Genomic DNA, 22,504 nt, shown 5'->3' with positions numbered 1-22,504 from the left:
TAATTTAGAAAAGACAATTTTATAATAACTGGTTTTGTATGATACATGCAGTCTCCAAAAAACAACCCAAACAAACTGTAGAGTGGTTTAAGTAAGTAAAAACATAAGGAAAACTTAAGGCCTCCAATTTTGAGGTAAGAAGCAAAACATTTCCATTATTCTTTCCTGAGTTGCCCATTTCCATTCTAAGATTTCACTAGATGCTAGATATACTGCCAGTCAAAAAACAAGTTAAAAAATACTCAAATTTTTCTTCAATAAAGTTATTAAATATAGAGAATTTCCATATCCATTCAATCTTTAATATTTTAAAAGGCATAACATAAGGAACAGATGATACCTAATTCCCAGCTTAATAAACCATGGCCAACTCCCCCAATAACATCCCTCTGCCTCCATAATTTTTTATATTTCTATCACATATGTATATGTCTCTAATAAGCAATGGGGCTTATTATGTAACATTATAGAAACAGCCTCATACTGTATATATTCTCTAACTTGCTTCCTTTGAGCAAGCAACCTCACGTTTATGAGATTCATCCAAGTTGGTATGAGTAGCCTGATTTTCATCACAATTTTAGGACTAGGAAATTATTTATGCATTCTGTTGGTGACAGATGTTCAGGCTGCTTCTTCCTTTCTGTCATTATAAGCAATACTACGACAGGTGGAAATAGCTCTTCATGTGCACTAGCAAGCCTGCCTTCCAGCCTGGACGTCACAGGTGTTGTAACTGGGAGTGAAACTGCTGGATCACACGGGCAGTACAGCTCCACCCCCACCAAATGTTGCCAGAGTGCTCTTTCCAGCACACCAACTTCTACTCCATCAACACTGTGTGAGAGTTTCTATTATCTGTACCATTTCAATATTGGTATTATCAGGCCTTTTCATCTTCATCCACCTCATCCATCAATAATTCCTCATTATGGTTTCTCCTGATTAAGAGAGGTAAATACATTTTCATATAATTATGGGCTATTTGCACTTCTTCTGTTCATTGCTTTTACCTATTTTTTTAGTTGGGTGGTTTTGTTTTTAATTCATAGGAGTTCTTATACATTGAGGATACAAATCCTTTTTTAATCATAGGTACGGCATATGTCCTCTCAGTTTGTGTTTTATCTCTTTATGGTTACTTTTAATGAAGTTCTTAATTTCAATGTCAATCTTTTCCTTAATGGTTTTGTTTTTGTGTTTTGAGAACTCCTTCCCTTTTGAAATCATGAAGATACCTTTTGTTTACAGAGGTAGTACAGCATACAATTGAACATGGACTCTAAAGTCAGACCAGTCACTCACTCGTGATATGACCTTGGGCAGTCACCTCTGTGATTCCGTTTTCTCATTTGTAAAGAGCAGCAGTACCTACCTCTCATCACTGCGATGATACGTGTGTCATCATCTGCAAAGGGGTCAGCACAGTGCCCCCTGGTAAGTGCTGAGCACTCAGCAAATGCTGGCCTGCTGATCACCATCACTGCTACTTTAAATCTGTCTTTCATACTGAAATCCTTAATCTATCAAGAATTTATTTTTGAGTGAGATATTAATTTCCACATATGCAAGAAATACAAATACAGGCTTTACGTTCCATTCACCGGTCTGTCTGTCTCTATGCCTGTGACACACCGTATTAACTACTGTGGCTTTATCATCTTTATAGCTGTGGAGAAAGCACTTCTCACTTCTTGTTTTTCGTCAGGAATGTTTCGGTTTTGAGTTCTCAGCTTTTTTTTCTTTCATATACGTTTATGAACGACCTCGTCAAGTTCCAAGAAAAAACTGTCATAATTTGCTGGGCAGCATACTGAATTTACATTAATTTGGGAAGAACTGACATCCTTGATAATATTTAGTTTTCTGATATGAGCAGTTACTGAGAGAAATGTGTTAAAATTTCCCCTTATGATTCTGGATTTTCCCATTTCTCCCTTCAGCTTGCTCAGTTTTGCTTTATGTAACTGAAGCTTTGCTATTAGGCTTACTAGGCACATACAAACTTAAGGCTTTTATCTTCCTGGTCACCTGAGTTGTTAATCATTGAGAAGTGACCTTCTTCATTTCTAACGACCTTTTGCCTTAAAGTGCACTTTACCTGACATTAATACAGCGATACCAGCTTTCTTTTGGTTAGTTCTTCCATGATACATCTTTTTCTATCCTTTTATTTTCAGGCTTACTATATCCTTACATTTAGCTGGATTTTATTCTTTTACCAATCTGACACTCCTGTCCTTTAAATGAAAGGACTCCATTAAATGAAACATTTACATTTAATAGAATTACTAACATATTTGGATATTTGAACTATTTTCTCCTTTACTATGTTTACTGGTATATTACATTAACTGACCTCCCAATGTTCAATCCACTGAATTCCTGTTTGGTTTAAATACACTGAATTCCTGTTTGTTTTAAATTTAAAAAATTGGTTTGCTAATATTTTGTTTAGAATTTCTGCATCTATGTTTATGAGAAAACACTTGATTTACAACTCATTAATGGGTGAAACACACAATATGAAAAACACTGTGTTAGACCAACCCCACTAATTGTGCTGGTCAAATCCTCTATATTATTACTGATATCTGACTCCTGATTGATTTTTACCTACCGATTATTGAGAGGAGTGTTAAAATCACATTAAGATATAAGTATCAGATAAGACATAGACTCTGAAGCCAGACTGACTAGGTTTAACTCGCATCTCTACCACTTGGATAGAACTCTGGGAAATTTACTTAACCTCTCCTGCCCCATTCTCCCCATCTATAAATTAAGGGTAACAGAAACTTACTTCCTAGGGTTGTCAGGATTAAATGAGTTAAAACAGGTAAAGCACTTAAAGCACTGTCTGGACACATAGTAAACGCTCAATGATTGTTAGCTATTATCATTTTTTCACAAATCTACCTGATCATTTTTGTTATTCCTTTGTTTCAATTCTGTTATTCCTGTAAACATTTAACTGTAGTCATTTTAAATTCTGTATCCAGTAATTCTAATACCTGAAGATCTTGGTGATCTAATTTTGCTTTCGTTTGTTTTCTTACTCCCATTGGCTTGTTTCTTTAGGTGTTTGGTAAATTTTGTTGTTGTTGTTGTGAGCCTTTATAGGCCTGGATCAAGGGTGGCTTTCCTCCAGAAAGTATCTGATCTTACTTCTGCTAAGTCCCAAGGAGCATTTCTGACCCAGAGCACTTTAATAGACTGGGCTGTCTTACATTGCACAGGCAGAATAAATCAAATTCCAAACCAGTATGTAGGCAGGGTTATGAATTCAGATTCTTATAAAAGTCTCCTTTTCTCCACCTTGAGTCAACACCAGAAATGTAAAGTTTTCTTGCTGTTCCTTTAGCCAGCAGGCTTTCCCTGGCACTGGGGATACAGCAGTGAACATAAGAGACCAAAAAATACCTGTCTTTATGGAGCCAAACTGAGCAAGAAGGGAGTGGTAGGAAATGATGCTGAAGTAGGTAGGCTGGGTCCAAATTACACAGGGCCCATTAACCATGGTGAGGACGGAGGATTTGTTCTAGGTATGATGGGATGTCACTGGGGGAGTTTGAGCAGAGAAATGACACGACATGATTTACATTTTAAAAGAGCACTCTGGCTGCTGTGAGGGAGTCAGTGTGAGGGATCAACAATGGAAGCAAGAGGAACAGCTGGCAGGCTCGTGCTCTACTGGGAAATGTCGGGAGAATGTACCAAGACTGCTGCAGCACACACCGTAAGAGAGATTAGGGATATATTTTGAAAGTAGCAAGTTGGATGTAGGAGTGAGTGGAAGAAAGGAAACAAAGGTGACCCTTAGGTGTTTGGCCTGAACACTTGTTTGATTCAATGGTGGTACCATTTCCTGAGATAAGGTGGACTGGAGGAAGGATATGTTTGGAGAGAAAAAATAAGAGGTCCATTTTGGACATGTTAAGTTTTAGATGCCAATTAGATATTTAAATGGAAGTGTTAAATATATGAATTTCCAACTCAAGAGAGAGAGAAATTATGACTGGAAATATCAACATGCAAATCATCAGCATTTGATGGTATAAAAGCCAACCAACTGAATGAAATCATCCAGAGTTGTGCTGTAAGATATAGTAGCCACTAGCCACATGTGGCTTTTAAAATGTTAACTAATTAAAGTTAAATAACATTAAACAATTCACTTCCTCTTTTGCACTAGCCACATTTCAAGTGCTCAACAGCCACAATATGGCTAGAGGCTACTATACTGAACAGCAGATGTAGGCCATTTCCATCCTCACAAACAGTTCTATTAGAAGCACTGGTCAAGAGTGTAGGATAGGAGGAATAATGATAAAATCAAGAAGGAAGGAAGGAGATGGATCAGCAGAAAACAGAGAGGGAGAGAGGGAAGGGAAAAGAGGTCCAACAACTGAACCCCAGGCACTACAAATGCCAAGGACGGAAAGATGAGAAAGAGAGGAAAGAATAATGAGAACAAAGTGGCCAGTGAGGTGGAGGCAAACCAGAAAAAGCGCGTAATCCTGGAGGCCAAATGAATGAAGTATTTTCAGAAGGGAATGATCAACTGTAGGAAATAATGTTGAAATCAAATAAGCTGACATCTATAACTAATCAAGGTATTTGGTAAGATGGAGGTCTCTGGCAACCTTGAAAAAGCTTTAGTGTCATGATGGGGCCAAAGCCAGACCCCAGTGGGTTGAAGAGAGAATGGGAGGTGAGGCAGTAAAGACAATGAACAGTAATATCATTTTCAAGTTTTGTTTAAAGGGGAACAAAGGAATAGGTCTATAAGCTTGAGGGGTCCATGAGGACAAGTGATGCTTTGTTAAGATATGAGAGCTATTACAGCATAACCTATTTGAGAATTAAATAAAGGAAAATTTTTTAGCCTATTACTCAACTACAAAGCACACAGTCCAACTTACTACACTGTTCATACTTCAGTATCATTTTTCAAAGTCTTGATCAGATGACTGGCCACTAATTTTTTTTTCTTTTCTTTTGTATGGGTTTAGAGAAGGAAATTGGAAAGATAAAAGCTAGATTTTTCACTGACTTTCAACTTCAAAACATCTGTCTGTGTCAGTAATTTTTTTCAGACTGAGAATTTTTTAGCATTAGAATCAAAAATGTGATTCTAGTCTGGTTCCTTTTTATTTCTTTAACCAAAACTAGATTATTTTTCACTTTCAGACATTATAGCATGTTTTTTCCTATAGCAATGTCAAACCAAACCAGCACCTAAAGAAAATTTCCCGGGTTTTCTAAACTTAAAAAAAAAAAAAAAATCCTAAGAGATTTCACTTTAGAAATGAAATAGGGGAGAGAAAAAGCTAAACACAAACATGTAAAAACATTTGAAATAAAAAGGATAAACAATACAATGTTTTAATTTTTGCATTTTCATTGATAAATTTTTGAGTTGAGTCTAGAGATACAAAATTTAAATACTTTTTTACGAAAGAAAATAATTATACCTTTACCATTTTTAAGTTCATGATAAAAGCTATAAAATACTGTGTTCTATATTAATGAATTAACAGGTAAAGCGAAGAGGTATGAAAGTTGAGCTTCCTATGGTGTATATCTCTCTGGATGAGGTAAACATGACACAAGTAATTTAAATGCAAATCTTGAGGGCAAGGAAACTGGGTTTTGAGGACCTAATACTTACCATGCAAACTGTTATCAATTTCAATATTTTCAGACATTATTGAATTGTTTGTGCTGTAGCTCAGACCAAGAACCGTCTGAAGATCTGAGAGATTCAGTCGTGCTGTTAGTTCACCACTTCTGTCCCCAACCTACAAGCACAAGCATTTACATTTTAGAGTCGTATTTAAAGTAAAGGATGGTGAAGACTCGTTGAAAATGTTGTGAACCTGAAACTGGAAAAAAAAATATAGAGAAATGAAATAGTTATTTTAGAATTATAACATTACAGGTGAAATGGGTTTTTCCCTTAATAGTATTTTAAAGAAGAAAGAAAAGGGAAGTTTCTAAAATATGGCAGTAGGATAGCTATATATTCTATAAATTCTTCTCTAAATATTAGATTGCTCTTAATCTCTATGATCACATTAAATAGTAATATAAATGACTGTGACATGTTAACTTGGTATCACATGAATAAAATTTCTTCAGAATACTTTATTCCCACACTATAGGAACAGTTAGTATTTATTTATTTAACCAACAGTACACATTATACAATTTGCAAAGTAGATATTATTATTATTATTCCCATTTTACAGGTGAGAGAAATGAGGCTCAGAAAAGGTTTCCAGCCACAAATAGCCAGCAAGTGGCAGAACTGTAACAGGAACCAGTCCTTGATTCCATAAACCATGTTCTTCCTTTCATACCACACTACTCTTCCATGTAGAGGTGGGGGTACACTGGAGGCATATTTCAGTAATCTTCCCATTCCTCCATGTCAGCCTTACCTTCCTGTCTTCCTATATCAAGGCCAGTGCAAATATACCTCTGATCTGTATCTCAGAATGTTTTATGTAGTTCTTACACCAAGAGAACATATAATTAATTACTCAGCCATATAGGAGCATTCTAGAAAAATAAGAGGGCTGCAGATCTGTGAATCACAACAGCACAGATAAATTTTTTTAGTTTCATACCTCTCTTGAAATTTCCAAGTGCTTTTCAGCAAAATGCATCGCTTGATCATGATTTCCTAGAGCTGTGTATGCATTTCCTAAGCTCCAACATGCTCTTCCTTCACCAATTCTACAAAATAATTCAAAGCTAACATGCAGTTATCTGGAAGGAGGTCTGTGTGAGAAGTAAAATCTATTTAGTAGTAATCAGAGGTATAAACAATGCTTTGGATTTATTTGATCTTTCTTACAAAGAACAAACTATCATAATACTAGAGACAGAAAGTTGGCAGCCATTATCTTTGGGTTCTGCATCCATGGATTCAACCAACCACAACTGGAAGAACTCCCAGATATGGAGGGCCAGCTATACCACACCATTTTATATGAGACCTGAGCCTCCATGGCTTTGGGTATCCACGGAGGTCCTAGAACCAAACCCCTGAGGATACTGAGAGACAACTGTATTGGAATACCCAGATAATACTGAACTCAGAGTGAAGTTTTAAAATGAAAACATGCAGTTTTCATTTTAAACACGCAGTGTGCTATCAAACAAAGTCTCAGGGATAGGTCTTATAGTTCAACTACCCCATTTTCTTTCTATGACAGCCCTTCCAGGTAATCATTCAGTCTCTTTGAACATCACAAGGAAGAGAGAACTCACTCCCTCTTGAAGTAGCATACTTCATTTTTAATAACTGTACAGGGAAGTTCTCCATACTGAGATAAAAGTCTGCCTTACTAAAGCAAATGTGACAAACTGAAGTCCTGCACAAAACTGTTTTTTCATACAGTAAAAAAAGAGAGCCATCAACACTTAAAAATCAGAAGATTTGATATAAAGCTCAGGACTTCCAGCTTCTCTTGAAAAAAGAGGATGCTCTGGACATAACAGACCCTCAGACACGTGGCTAGAATTGAACAGCAGCTATCCCCTTAACATTGGCCTAATATCTAATTTCACCATAATCCCCACACTGATCTAGTCAGGAGGACCTTTGCAGGCAACTGAGTTTGTGGCCTGTTCACTGATCTCAGCTCAAGGTTATGTGGAACCAGTCTAATCCTCTAACACGTGCTAGCTCTTCAAACAGTAACATACAGAGGATGTTACTGAAACAGGAAATTCCTTAAAAGGAAATTAAAGAGAAAACAAAGAAAACAAACTCTTCTTAAAGACAAATGGAAAATTCTAGGGATTCAACAATGTATCTATATTTTATCATAACTATGTAAAAAAGTGTGTAACTTACCTATCATTTAGCTCTTGAGCAATTGCTAAGTGCTTCAGATGATAATCGATGGCCTTTTCATAATCTTGAAGTAAAGTATGCGTGTTCCCGAGACTGTAGCAGGACTGCGCCTCCACAGCTCTGTCCTTCAGCTGCCGAGCCAGCAGCAGTGTCTTTCTGAAAGGAGAAATTAACTCTCACATACTGAGCACTTTTATTTTTGACTATAATAATCATAAAACTGATTTTTCCTCCTGCCTTTAAAGTAAGTCTATTTTAGAGGCTAGTATCTCATACTTTCTCCATTACTTCTAGAGAAAATGAAAAGAAGTCTTTGAAACACAAAAAGCAAATCCAAATTTAACAATAAATTTAAGAGGCTCATTAATTCCCCAGAGAAAAGGAGAACTGACATGAGACCGCACGCCTCTAAAGATCAGCATATTATTTTTATCATAAACAAACTTTCCCTGTTGTAGTGCAGTAACTTGAAGTAAGTGACCTTCATCCACGTAACCTCTCTTTTCAATCACATTGTTCCCTTTACATTTTGTCAAAATTGAAAATACTTAGTTAAAATTCTTATGTGTAGGCCACTAACCACCAATTCATGAAAAATATTAAATACTACATTTAAATTAACCAAATTCTATCTAATACAAATGGGATCATCAAGGAGAAGCTAGTGTCGCAGTTAAGAGCATGAACCCTAGAGCTAGACTGTCTGGGTTCAGATCCCAACTTTGTCAGGTGCCACCTCTGCGTTTGGGGCTGTCACTCACCTCTCCACATGCACTAGTTTCCTTATATGTAAAATAAGAGGAAACACCTCACAGGGTTTTGTGAGGTCTGAACGAATTAGTATATACAGTGTGCTTAGAACAGCATGTTGCTCACAGTAGATGCCAATACCTGTTAGCACTGTCTCACTGTTAACGGTGCTTAAACCTACAGATGCTTTTGGATCCAGTAATTTAAATGACTGTTTCCTATAATTTCCTCCGAACAGTATAAATACATCATATTATTTATAACCATATGAAAAATAACTATATGATAATGTTGATAGATTTTTAGGCAAACAAACCTGAAATTACATATTTAATGATGATACCTTCAAAGCTGTCACCTTAGGAGGCTACACACTTATTCTAACACTGCCTGCCCTCTGAGACATTTTTGGAAGACTTCTGGAATTCCCTTCAGATCCTCTGGCACAACCTCTTCTGACACATCATCATTACTCTTTGAGAGTACAGTTAATTTGTAAATGGTTGGACGTCTTTCTGGAACCAAATTCAATCACTAAAGTAGGTTTACCACACTACTGCTTTCTGTCCTAAAGGGTACAGATCTATAATGTTAAGATAGTCTTCTTGTGTGGCCCTGAAAACAATTCCAAAGAAGAGTTCCGAAAATACTTTTAACCAATATTTTTGGAATATGTGTAAAGTTATGAGTTCTACCGTGCTTGTGGGTGTGTGGGCCAGTAAGTTTCATTCCTTTTCACTCATGCTTCTTTAGTCAAGTAGCCACCACCCACTTTATTACAGAACTGTTCAGTATTTAATACAAATACATCATTTATTAACTGAAACGCTTCTATGTCTTTTTAAATTTAAAATAGATGAAACTTTCATATTTAAAATCAAAATAAGGGAGGATATAGCTCAAGGGTAAAGCACACGCTTAGCACACACAAGGTCCTGGGTTCAATCCCGGGTACCTCCTCTAAAAATAAACAAAGCTAATTACCCCCCCCCAATAAAAAAAATTACAATAATAAATAATTTTTTAAAGGTAGTTTAAAAAATAAAAAGTGAAAAATAAAATAAAAATATATACTCCTTGTATAGTACTATGTTTCATTTGCAAGGATATTTCACATCTAACTCAGTCAGTTAGAATAGCCAACAAATATCAACCATTAGTCAAAGTTTAAAGGAGGGTGGGGTGACATTCTAGATTTTCAGATGGACCTAAAGCAGTTTTATCTTTTTTAGATGAGAAAATATCCAGAGCTCTCTCACACTGGATTTTTTAACAATAAAAATTATATTAATCAGTGTATCTTTGGTTCAGACTGGCTTCTGTCTAAGGTCTGTATGGGCCTTCAATTCCCACTAATTAGGAAAAACGCAAACCACCTAGAAAGCACAGCACAGGCAATATGAAGCAGTCTGAACTTTACTATCATCTGTGTTTCAAGTCTACTGATACAGCAGAAAGACCCTGCCATTGAAGAAGCTGGGATTTCTAACTCCTCAAATAAAAGAATGGAGCCTCAGCTTATAGTGAGAATCAAAGATGGGCAGAGAGAGGCTGAAAGGAGAACTGCTGGATGAGCCAGTAGGATCGATGGTGGGGAAAACAATTCAATGATCACTGCTGGAAACTAGGCTTCTATCTGTTAACCAGGCTTTCTTATGGCCTCTCTGCAAACCTGTAATTGGTGGGGGGGGGGGGAGGTGGGGGTGCTGAAGCATATAAACATACACACCACACATGATAAACAGGTTTAAAAGGCTTTAAAAGTTTAGAAATTCATTTAAAAACAATTAGATTTAAAGATAAAAGCTAATAAAAAATCAAGGGCCATACTGCTGCTATTAAATCTTAGGTACGGCAGGATGTATTGAGCACTGTGTGTCATGTACTGCGCTAAAAAAGTGCTTAATATATTCTTTCATTCAATCCTCACAACAATCCCAAAAGCAAAGTATTGGTATCTTCTGTTACGGATGAGAAAACTGGGACTTAGAAAGCCACGGTCCTGTTGCTAGTGTGCAGCAAAAACGGTTAAAACCCAAAGCCTATGATCTATTGGATTGCACAGCTACTCATTTTACATTTATCTACAGAAATATTAGACTAACTTGTAATATTCAGAGGCAGTTTCAAATTCACCAAGAAATATATATGCATTTCCAAGGTTGCTGTATGCTCTTCTTTCAGCCGCTTTATCTCCAAATTCTTTTGCAATAAGGAGACGCTGAAACAGAAAATTTTAATTAGATATAACTATAATAAAACTAAAGAATAATCTAATCACTGTTCAAAACTGATGGAGAAAATAACCTGGCTCTAAAGCCTTGCACATACCTGCTCATGAGCTATAACTGCATCCCTGAAGTTCCCAAGGAGGTAATGCGTGTTTCCAAGGTTTCCAAAGGCACGCCCCTGGGCTGCTCGGTCTCCCAAAGCGGTCACCAGTGATAGGTTTTCCCTAAGTGATAACAAAAAGTTGTGAAAAAATAAATTTAAGGAAAAATAATTACCGATTTTATTTACAAATCTCTTTTTATCAGAAAAAAAAATTTAATGTGCCACATTTTAAAGAAATCTATGATGGAGGGTGATTATAGGAAATAGCTGGGAACATTTTACTCAGATATTCAGGTAGGTTTCTGCCCAGAGTCACAGGCAGAGTTAATCTTAGAACCCCTATAGCTAGCTGAGAAGTTCTATGAAATTCTACTGTACTCCAAAATAACTTTAGACTAACCACTGACATTTCTTGTTTGTGCCACTAAGTGGCACTGGTCTGCAGCTTAAATGAAAGCTTTCCCAGGGAGGGAGGGGACTGCTACTACACTTACTCGTAGTAATCCACGGCTGCCTGCAGAGCGGTTCTTACTTCTTCTGGAAATTCTCCTACCTCCTGGGGACCAGGGCAGCCAAAACTTTTCCCCTTGGCATGATACACATTTCCAAGGTTGTAAAGTGCCCTTGCTTCTCCCACCTAGACGAAGGTAACAGTTTACATTTTGAAATCAGAGGCCAGGTATTATATTACTTATCACATATATTCATAATATCCTCGATATTATAGTCAAGGGGAAGAAACGTGTACCTAGTAGCCATCCATACAGGACCCGACAAATGACTACTTACGAAAGAAGGACCTCTCACTGCTTCCTTTTTCTCACCTACTAAAAAATTTGTATTATGTGTTTCTTTTTCTTCAACTTTTCTACAGAAAAGTTTTTTGGTATTAACTTTTAGATAAACTACAGAATAATTGAATAGAATTAAAACACAAAGCAGTTTCAGTGCAAACATTTGGCCTACCATCTAATGTTTCCTTATTACCTTGTCATTGAGCTCTCTGGAAATATCTAGGTGTCGCTGACAACAAACTACAGCTTCATCAAAATTCCCAAGAACCTTTAAGGTGTTCCCCAGGTTGCCACTAGCTTTGGCTTCCCCCAGCTGGTCTCCAATAGTCCTGGAAAGAAAAAAAGAAAGCAAGCCAATGGTGTGTTAAAATATAAAGCAGCCAGAATAGTTTTCCCTAGAGAACAACTGACAGGCTTAAGGTAAGAAAGACCTTGAAACCTATTTTTAATAAAAATTTTAAACTTACATTTCTGTATTTAAATTTAATTAATTTCATTCATTTAATTAAACTCCATAGGTCTTTTCACTGCTATTCATTTATTTAATGAAACTGTTTAACCTAAAGATTAGTTTTAAAATGCAATGCTAATGAATTGGAACTCAGTAAATGTACTGTTAGTTTTTTTTTAATGGAATGAAAGTGTTTTTTAAAGGGACAGTTAATTCAGGGAGAAAGAGTATGAAAAAACCTAAATTAATTACCTTGCAAGAGTTAAGTCATGATGATGGTATTCTAATGCTTTGGCATAATCATGCAAATAGAAATAAGCATTGCCCAGCTGGCTGTAAATAGCACTAAGTGTTTTTAGGTCTTCAGTTCCGACTTGAACTGCAGCTTCAAAGAATGACACACCAGCCCGGCAATCTCCGGATTTACACAGACGTTCCCCTTCCAAGGCCAGTTCTAGGCAAGAAGCTTCCATTCTATAAAATTATATAGGACAGACATTTACAACGTTACATTACAACTGCATCACAGTTTTTAACTTCTAGTAATATAATTTAAACATGGACTGTGGCTACTGTTGCTTAGAAGATGCCTCCATAATTGAGTTAATCTACATTATTGGTAAAATAGTAAACTATTATTATTTATAGCAAAAGCTAATTTGCTTATTCATATGTCTCTGAACCACAGAGGTCTTTTTATAGGATAGCTAAGTATCTCTATATGAAGCTAATGAAATAAAATTCACATTTTATGGCAAGATGAGAAAAATTTAAACATAAAATTTTCCTTTGCCTGCTGGGCTTCCTTCTCTCCCCTTTAGTATGCGTTGTGCATCTGCATTAACCAGACCTCCTTAGAAGGCAACATTTCTTCTTAATCTCATCAAGGATTCACAGCTCCTTAGGAGATAACCTTCCTTCTTAATCCTGTAAGGGGCCACAATGACCCATGATCCACTACTTGCTTTGTACGTGTAGATCTGGATTGTGTAAAATGTCAATAATACATCATCGAAAGTACAGCCCTCCGTCTCAAAAATTTATATAACTGTTTTATATATAGTAGTTCGTATCCCCTAATCCCAAACTCCCAATTTATCCCTCCCCCTATCTTTCCCCTTTGGTAACCATAAATTTGTTTTCTGTGTCTATGACTCTGCTTTGTAAATAAGTTCATTTGTCTTTTTTTTAGATTTCACATGTAAGTGATACCATATGACTGAATCACTATGCTGTACACTGGAAACTGACACATTGTAAATCAACTATACTTCAATTTTTTAAAAAATTATATAACTATGCTTTTACCTCCAACAGGCGGAATAGTTGTCAGTGCTTTCTAGGAGACTGTTCCCATGTTATAATCCTCAATTTGGCTTGAACAAAAATTTCTGATTCTTTCTTAGATCGACTGATTAATTTTTTCATCCACAGAGCTCATTCTAATTGGCCCACCCAGAGCAACCAACTTTACCAATGAAAGGACCAAAGTAGTGTTTCCTAAACTGTTCTGAGTTGTGGCAGACTTACAGACTTCCTGAGCGTTTGGGGAGAAGAGGGGTGCCTGTGGGAGGTGAAGTCCTATAACTAATACTCCTCTCTATCCAGGTATCCAGGTGATCTACTCAAATTGTCCATCGAGCCCTCCTACCACATATCTCTACCTCATCCTCTTCTCACCACCACAGGATCACTTACACCTTAGACAAACAGAGGAGCAGAATATCTTGGTGCACAAGGTACACTTCCATGAGAGAATTAAGTGTCAAGAAACTTTGTTAGAAAGCAATGATTTAAAGATTTGCAGAAATTCTAATTCTCAAAGTCTGTCACTGAATTTTAAAAGCCAGAAAAATTTAAGTTACCATAAATATATCTAGGAGAAAAAGCACCAATACTTCAGGTTCTTATCCTAAACTCTGGTAGGTACCCTTAACCAAAGCTGCCACTGTTTCTTCAACATTTTCGTGATTTCTGCCATGTCTATGAAATAACACTCACTTAAACATGCTTCTATAATTTGGAAAATTCCTTTAAATTGGCACATGCCATTAAAATAAAAAAAATACAGCTTCATCCAAAGCAGTATCTGTGAAACTGTGAGTCTGATGTGATACTTACGTTTATTTTGTAACACACATTAAAACAAATACGTAACTATTAAAATAAAAAAGTAAGTAAAATTACCTTATGTACCACCAGCAGGTACACCAGTACCACCCTTTGGAAAACTGTGATTTAGCTCATCAGGCATTTTAATTTTTGGAGAAGCTCTGAGTTTCTCCTTCCTAGAATTAGCTTTGAGCAACTCTACCACAGCGGTGGTTCTTCACCCAGGATGCACAACAGCAGAGCTCACACGGAGTGATTTTTAAAACTCTCAGTGCTGGGTCCCACCCCCGGGGTATGACGCCTGGTCTTCAGCATTGTTTAAAAGCCCCCAGGTAATTCCAACGGACAAGCCAGGGTTGAGAATCACTGCCTTAACAGGAAATGTAAATTAAACTACCATTCACCCTAAATTTATTCTAATATTATATTATACTTTTGTATTTTTAGTAGCAGGTCAATTAATATATTTCTTCAGGTGCTATCTTTTGGCCTATAAAATCTATAAAACTTCAAAGTTCTTTAGAGTTATAAATTAAAATGGAATTGTAAAAGTGGAAAATAAATCAGATGAAGCTAAAAGAAAAGTCTGGACTAAGACTAATAGATCCAATTACAAAGGTCCAAAGCAGACTTCGGGCTCAGAATAAGCAGATGTATGGGAATATATATACATATACATATATACACACATATACATATCTATCTAACAGGTAATTTTCATGTTTTATATCCAGGTATCTTTTTTTGTTTTTAAATAATTCAAGTGATTTAGCCAAAAGCTTCTGTTGGTTCAAGGTTAGACTAGTGACTTCACCCTCACTTTATGGATCAAGGTAAAATAATGCAATCTCTTTTTAACATTTTGCTTCAACATTAGACCAAGTCAATTAGATATGGAGAGGGAGGTCTACAGCACATGGAAAAATAAATCAGTTTATTAGAAACCTTAAATTGCTATATATATGTTTCTTTATACGTCATTTCAAATTAATAAAGCCTATTTTTGTCTCACAAGTGAAAACTGCCCTTCAGAACTGTATTTTGAAGATGAGATTTCATAAAAGAAAAAGATTATTTTTGCTTAAGGTTTCTGAGGTTACTGGTATATTCTGTGTGTAAAGATAAGTGAGTCAGCAAAAGATTAATATGTAAAAATGTGCTTTTTATTAAAGGGCTCTTCTGCTAGATGAGGCACCTGAACTAGTTGTCTTTATTTGTCTAAATACTGAAGCCACTGAATCTCTAAGACTAATCATGGGGGGAAAAATCAGAAAAGATGTTTCTACATACAAAATACATTATTTTTTAATTAAAAAACTTAATTTAAGCATACCAATTAAGTAAAAAAATTATATATTGAGCAATTTCACTGCCAGGAATTTATCTTAAAGCTGTACGTACATAAACTCAAAGGATGTTCACAGCAGCAAAAAAACTACCAACAATTTAAATGTCCGTTAACAGAGTGTTGGTGAAAAAAATTAGATGCCACCATCAAATGGAATACTAATGATGGCACATGATTTCACTGAGGGAGAGGTAGAGAGACAGTCACACACAGAACATCAGTTCAGGACAATTAGGTTGCTGCCAGGAAATGAGGGATAAGGCTATCGATGAAACAAAGTTATTTTTAAGGCAGGGCAAAAAAATTAACGTTTCTTTTTGCTGTTTGAGTCACTACCCTCTCCCCTTTGGTGTGCATTGTGCATTTGCACTATACATTAACTAGATTCCCTAAGAAGACACAGGAATGCCTACTTGCCAAAAAAAAAAAAAAAAAAAGCAATTCTTCCTGGAGCCAGCAAAGTAACTCCTTAGAACATTCCTTTCTCAGTCCCATAAGGAGTCACAATAATCCACTACTCGCCTTGCTGGACTATGTAAACTGTCAATGTGTTATTCTGATGTACAAGCCTTTGTCTCAAAAACTTACATAACTGCGCCTTGACCTCTAACAGGTGGAACAGTCCTCAGAGCTTTCTAAAAGACTATCTCCCAAGTTACAATCCTCAGGTTAGCTCAAATAAAATTCTCCATTTCTTTCTAAGGTTGACTATTGATTAATTTTTTTGTCAACACATTAGTAAGTAAGACATGTGAAAACTAGAAGTTAACAACAGCATATCCATATAAAACAAAGAAGAATCTTCTTCAAATAAATATCTTTACCACAAATATTTGACCTTTTGGATTTAAACTTACACATTATAATGGAACCATCAATCCAAATGATGTTGCAGCCAGCAACATTTAGTTATAGGCTGAATGGTATCATAAGAGCTACAAATTATTTAAAAGATATTTTACATAATTCTCATTGGAAACAGTGATAGCCAACTGGAACGCTACCAGCTACTCAGCTGTCCTTGAAGGGCATGGGGTGAGGCTGCCCTACAGAAGAATCTACCTTAGAAAAGTCATTTCAGTATCGAATGCCCAAAATAAAGCTCAAAATTCTCTAGTTTATGAATTTATTCTAACACACCTCAAATATATCTAATTGCAAAACAGTCAAGGCAGGTTGGTTTATAAATTTTTTAGAAGATCATTAAATAGTAACAGAGAAAGTAATTTCATATCCCCTCTGTCTCTGTGAGAGAATAGAATTACTTCATTTGTTTAACCAGTTGGGCTGAAAACGAGGAACATACACAGAGTAGAAGACAAGCCAGGAAAATAGCTCTCCATTAAAAGACATCCCACATACAAAGTTCCTTTATTCTTCCTAATGGCCTATCTAATCGTATAAGCAGTACGTTTCTGGTAACTATAAATATAGCACTGCTATCCTTGGCTGAAATGTTTTCATTTTAGTTAACACATTAAACATTATAGCTTTAATTCCTCATTTTCTGCACAAACTCATGTTACTTCAATTTATTTTAATTTTTATATTTTTATTACTTTTTACTTTTCTTCTAAACTTAACTTTTTCTTTACCTCATTTTTGGTTTCTTGTGTTTATAGTATATCAACAAAAGCAAGGGAGGATTAAATCTTGATGTTACATTATTTTTTAAAATTTAATACCAATTTTGCCCAAATCTGACTCTCCCTTCAAATGACTTACATACTAATTAAGAATAAGTGATGGGATTCAGGACTTAAGATCAAAACAGGAGTGCTCTGCCTCTTCACGTGTGCTCTAATTTCTGTGGCTGTCGAATCTCTCATTACAGACCTTAGCTCCACCTTCCATGTGTTCTAACTGGGGGTGGATCTTTCCCATTACCAGTCCTAGCCAGCACCCACAAACAATTTCCATCCGTTCAACTCACCACGTACATCCAGTTATTCTAGTTTACTTTGTAAAAGGGAAAGCGCAAAATGATCTTAATTTAAATTTAAATTTTGATTGGTAACTTAGTTTTAAAAGTAATTCTACCATATATTATATCAAATGTAATTCTCTAACCCTCTGAGATGGGTTTTATTACAGAAGGGGAAACACGCTCAGTGACCCGCTTAAGATCATATGATGGCAAAGCTGAGAAATGAAATCCTGTATTTGTCCCCAGATCCAGTGCTCATTCCATCACACATTACCGCAAACTAGTCTTCGGAAAGATTATTACTAACAATTATACTTATCCAGCAAAATTTAAGAATTCAACAACATAATTGTATTCCTTTAGAACTTACGTGCAATAATCTAATTCTTAAAGTATTGATTATTCATAGTAAGTCTGAACAAGAACATTTCTCAGTGAAATGCAAAACCAGAGAAACCAGAAATGATGAACCTGTTACATCCATCTTTCAATATCAACAATTACCAAGGCATGATATGATATTATCAATACATGTTTTGTCTCTACTTCTATCCTCACTTTCCAACTCCAGATTCTTCAAAGTATGTACCAGAAAGCAAGTGACTTCATTGGTAAGTATTTTAGTTTGTATCTCTAAAAGATAAGGAGTCATTTTCAAAAAATATAATCACAATACTATCATACCTTAAAAAAAACAATAATTACTTAAAATCATTAATACACTTTTCAAAAGTTTAGAAACCAATCCCATTTACTACCAGTCCCCATTTCTCTATACTCTCACAAATAAGTTGCAAAATATTTCATAAAGCATTCTCATCTCTCTCAGGAGGTTTCTTTGTGTCTGAAGATTTATTTCATTTCAAAATTACAAACTCGTTGTGCCACAGAAACTCCTCCAGAGATAGATGAGGACCTCCACAATGGAAGAACCAGATGGATAAAACATTACATGCTAATTGTTTACGAGAGTAGAAAAATAACCTATACTAGGCCATGACTCCTAACACAAGGGATAGAAACTACTACCTGCAACCAATTGGTATACATAATGTTGATTTAACAGCACTGATGGAACCAGAGATTTGTGTGGTAATAGTCTTACTAAAAACAGTTAAGAATTTTAAATTTCTTTTGGTGAAGTCCTGTATCAATGTATAACCATGTTTGACCTATGCTGTGTCATGGCAAAAGGATGGATTGAAGACCTTCCTATAGGCAAAGGTACAACCCACTCCTCCTTATCTATTGCTCTTAAAGCATTAAAAAGTATACTACTCTTGAAAATGTTTTTAGCAAGACAGATGAACATCTTACTAGGTTCATCTGGTGGTTATGTCCAATGAAGTTCAATGGACATTCTATCAAATGTAGACTGGGAGCCAGACAAAATGCTGGGCATCATGGCTGCTCCAAGAGAGCTAATGGCCAAAGAAGGGTGTGGCAAGGGAGGAGGAGACAGACAAATACAAGTTGGTGCTAAGAAAAAGATATGCACAGGATATGTGAACACACGGAGGGCACACAGCTGAACTATGGAGTTTAGAAATGGTTTCCAGGAGGAGAACATTTCTGAGCTGAATCTTAGATACTGGGTAGAATTGGCTAAACAAAGAAAGTGGGAGGGGCATTCAAGTCATAGGATGTAGCATGAGCAAAGGCACTGAGACACGTACAGGGAACCACAGCTCAAAGTGCAAGGTAAGAACTGGAAGGAAGAAAGAAGGAATAGGGAGAGGCCAGATAATGGAAGATCTTGTGTACTGTGTTAAGCTTGGCTCTGCCCTACAGGCGACTAGGAGCCCCCACAGGGTCAAGCAGAGGCTGCATGATTAACTGGGTTTTTAGACTGAGCCCTGCAGAATGGAGAATGGAGGGAGTCTAGAGAAGACCACAGGGGCCTGAACTGCAGCAGTGGTGGGGAGGATCTAGATGGAAAGATGAATCTGAGCAACATTTAGGAGATAAAACTGGCAAGACCTCACACTGGACACAGAATAGTGAGAAGGGAAGAAAGTACATACAGTAACTCCCAGGTTCCTAGAACTATGCCCAAAAAGATAGAGTGAGAGCATTTCTATTTAAGGATCATTTTAATTATGGTGAATGTCTTCCATTTTATTTTATTTGAAACTTAAATTTTTAATGGAAATGCCCTCAGCTTACCTATATAAACTTCCTTGGCACCATGCTCTAACAGAACCATCTGCTCCAAAGGACAATAAATCTCCTCACTATTCCCTAAACGTGTGTAAGACATCTAAAATTTGGCAGCAAATGCCTTCACTCATTAGAGATTTGAATACTATTCAATGCTACAAGTTCTGATGTTTATTTAATATTAACTTATAACAAGTTTGATAAACAGTCTATTAGTATCTAATCACCTTACTAGTAATTATAGGTTTTCCATTTTAATACTTGTTTATTTTACACTTCAGTACAATGACCCAGAACTTCCAAATAAATGTTAAATAATGATGATGCAGGTATTCTTGCTGTTCCTAAATGCACCAAAAATGTCATTAATAATTTATTACTAAATATTAAACTATTAGTTTATCATGTTTAGAAAGTACTCACTCATTCCAACATTAATACTCATTTTTTAAAGCTCATTTATAAAAGATCACCATTTAAAAAATATAACACAAAAATCAGCTCATTCCAGCTGACCACATTACAAACTCCATCTTTTACCTTCAAAGACTGAGAAATATTTTACTTTTATATTTGCATTATATAAGAAGTAACAAAATACACAGTAACTATTCATAAACTCTCCCACAGAACATTGATAAATAAACTATAGTATATAATTGGGCTCTACTACCATCTTCCTATAGAAAGGATATAAAAGCATACAACAACCACAACAAAAAGAAAACACTGTTTATAAGTTACTATGGCTGATATATTTTTAATATTTTCAAATTTAAATCTGAAACGATCATAGTTAATTTAAATACATGTTTAAATAAGGATTAAAAATTACCCACTAAGAAAGCAGTAGTCTTACCTGTAACGAACATGAAAAGAATGGTCTTCCCTCATGCTTATCAAGTTTTCCTCCATCAAGTCATATTATAAGCTGAGTATAATATGAAATTATTTTATTTTGTGCCAATTCAGTTCTTTACAACGTAGAATTGCTGCAGAACATTGTCCGGTTAGTATATTAATGAGTTGGTGTTAATACACCCTAAGCTCCTGCTTCTTCTTTATTAATAATGAAAGGAGGTCAATGTCAGACAGCATAGAGGTTCAAAATGTGTCCCAAATCCTTGCATCTCTGGCCCTTTCAGCAGCACTTCAGCAACATTTCTGCAAAAGGAATACAAGATGCTTTGCTTGAAGTCCTACTTTCAAAGAATAACCTAAAGTAATTCCAAGCTCTACATGATCACACAACTAACTCCACAGACTGCTGTCATGGCAATTATGGGAGAAAAACCTCAGGGGGCTCACCACTCAGAGGGCTTCTAACTGAGAATGTGAATGCATGGTATTTATTGGAGAACCGTAGTTTAATTTTAAAAACCGGTTTGAAATACAGTAATTTTATGTAATATTTCCTATTATAAACAAATATAGACGAATTTGTATGATATTAGTATCTTAAAACAAAATTATAATACTTGATTTTAAAAACTACTATTAACAATTAAAATGAAAATTCAATAATTCATCTGAACAAGTCAATTCTAACTGTAAATTTATTTCTTCAAAGAAGATATTTGTGCTGATAATTAGATTATCTTATATTCATTTGCTCTCAATGTATATTCTATTTAAACTCTTTAAAGTATTTTAAATGTTTCCACTGAGTAAGTACAAAAGAAATTTAGGGAATATGTGTATAGTAGAATGACCCAACAAACAGTTATATACCACCACCCACTTTGATAGAATAAAGAACATCATCACTGCCTTTGAAGTCTCCTGGGTGCCTCAGCCTAACACATCACCTTCCTTTCCCCTCTACGGTGATCTCTAAACTGAATTGTGTTCATTATTCCCTTGCTTGTCTTTATAACTTTGCCACAAATGTCTGTATAGTCTTAAATAATATATTGTTTAATTTTGTATGTTTTTGCTCAATATTCTTTCTGAGATTCATCTTGCTTGTTGCACACAGCTGCAATTTGCATATTTTTATTGCTGTATCATATTCTGTCCTATACCAAATGTATTTTTCATTCTACTGTTGATGGACCTTTGGACTGTAATATTTTGGATTTTTTTTGCTACTATTAGAAGTATTGCTATGAATGCTGTAGTTAATAACTCAATATACTGGTTAAACAGGACAACAGATAAACTAAAAAGAGAATGAGTGAATTAGAAGAATATCTGAAGAAATTACACAAATAGATAAAGACATACACAAATAGATAAAGAGATGGAAAATACTAAAGAACAGTTTAAAGAAAAGGAAGACAAAATGAAAGGCTTTAACACAGGTCTAACTACAGTACCAGAAGGAAAAACAGAAAGAGGAACAAAGGCAAAATGTTCAGTATAAAGACTGAGAATTTTTCAGAATTGAAGACAGACTATTAATTAGCAGATTGAAGAAGCACACTAAGTCCTAAGTGGGATAAATAAAAATGAATCCATACCCAAATATATCACAGAGAAATGCATATCATCATATATAAAATATAACCTTTAAGGTAATAGTTGAGAGAGATAAGTAAGGGTAAGATTAAGGTGTGTGTGTGTGTGTGTGTGTGTGTGTGTGTATTTTATATATATATATATATAGTCGGGGAATCTCAGTGTTATAAACAACCCCACAGGTCAGTTAGTACCACATATTACAACATTCCCAGAAAGGTCATAAGGAAGCTAATCCTAATTTTGAATAATCCTTTTCAAAAAGTTTCAAGAAAGTTGTTCCGTACTTTGAGCAATT

At 35.6% G+C, this 22,504-nt stretch overlaps 1 protein-coding gene across 2 annotated transcripts in view; it reads right to left on the bottom strand.

Annotated features, from left to right (window-relative positions):
- Positions 1 to 22,504, bottom strand: part of GPSM2 (G protein signaling modulator 2) — a 48,561-nt gene that overhangs the window by 17,593 nt on the left and 8,464 nt on the right. Inside the window, exons 2-10 of one of the 2 annotated variants that reach the window (XM_074370086.1) lie at positions 20,606 to 20,910; positions 12,452 to 12,673; positions 11,942 to 12,077; positions 11,449 to 11,591; positions 10,952 to 11,075; positions 10,726 to 10,841; positions 7,871 to 8,026; positions 6,636 to 6,744; positions 5,675 to 5,804 (exon numbers count right to left, since the gene is read on the bottom strand). In XM_074370086.1, the coding sequence (XP_074226187.1) occupies positions 5,675 to 5,804; positions 6,636 to 6,744; positions 7,871 to 8,026; positions 10,726 to 10,841; positions 10,952 to 11,075; positions 11,449 to 11,591; positions 11,942 to 12,077; positions 12,452 to 12,673; positions 20,606 to 20,661 (1,192 nt within the window). In that variant the 5' untranslated portion in view covers positions 20,662 to 20,910. The remainder of the gene's footprint in view (positions 1 to 5,674; positions 5,805 to 6,635; positions 6,745 to 7,870; positions 8,027 to 10,725; positions 10,842 to 10,951; positions 11,076 to 11,448; positions 11,592 to 11,941; positions 12,078 to 12,451; positions 12,674 to 20,605; positions 20,911 to 22,504) is intronic. The other variant, XM_074370087.1, reaches the window with a different exon arrangement.

Source organism: Camelus bactrianus, chromosome 9 (genome assembly GCF_048773025.1).
Source record: "Camelus bactrianus isolate YW-2024 breed Bactrian camel chromosome 9, ASM4877302v1, whole genome shotgun sequence".
NCBI classification, from domain to species: domain Eukaryota; kingdom Metazoa; phylum Chordata; class Mammalia; order Artiodactyla; family Camelidae; genus Camelus; species Camelus bactrianus.
This window is presented reverse-complemented; position numbering and strand designations above follow the sequence as displayed.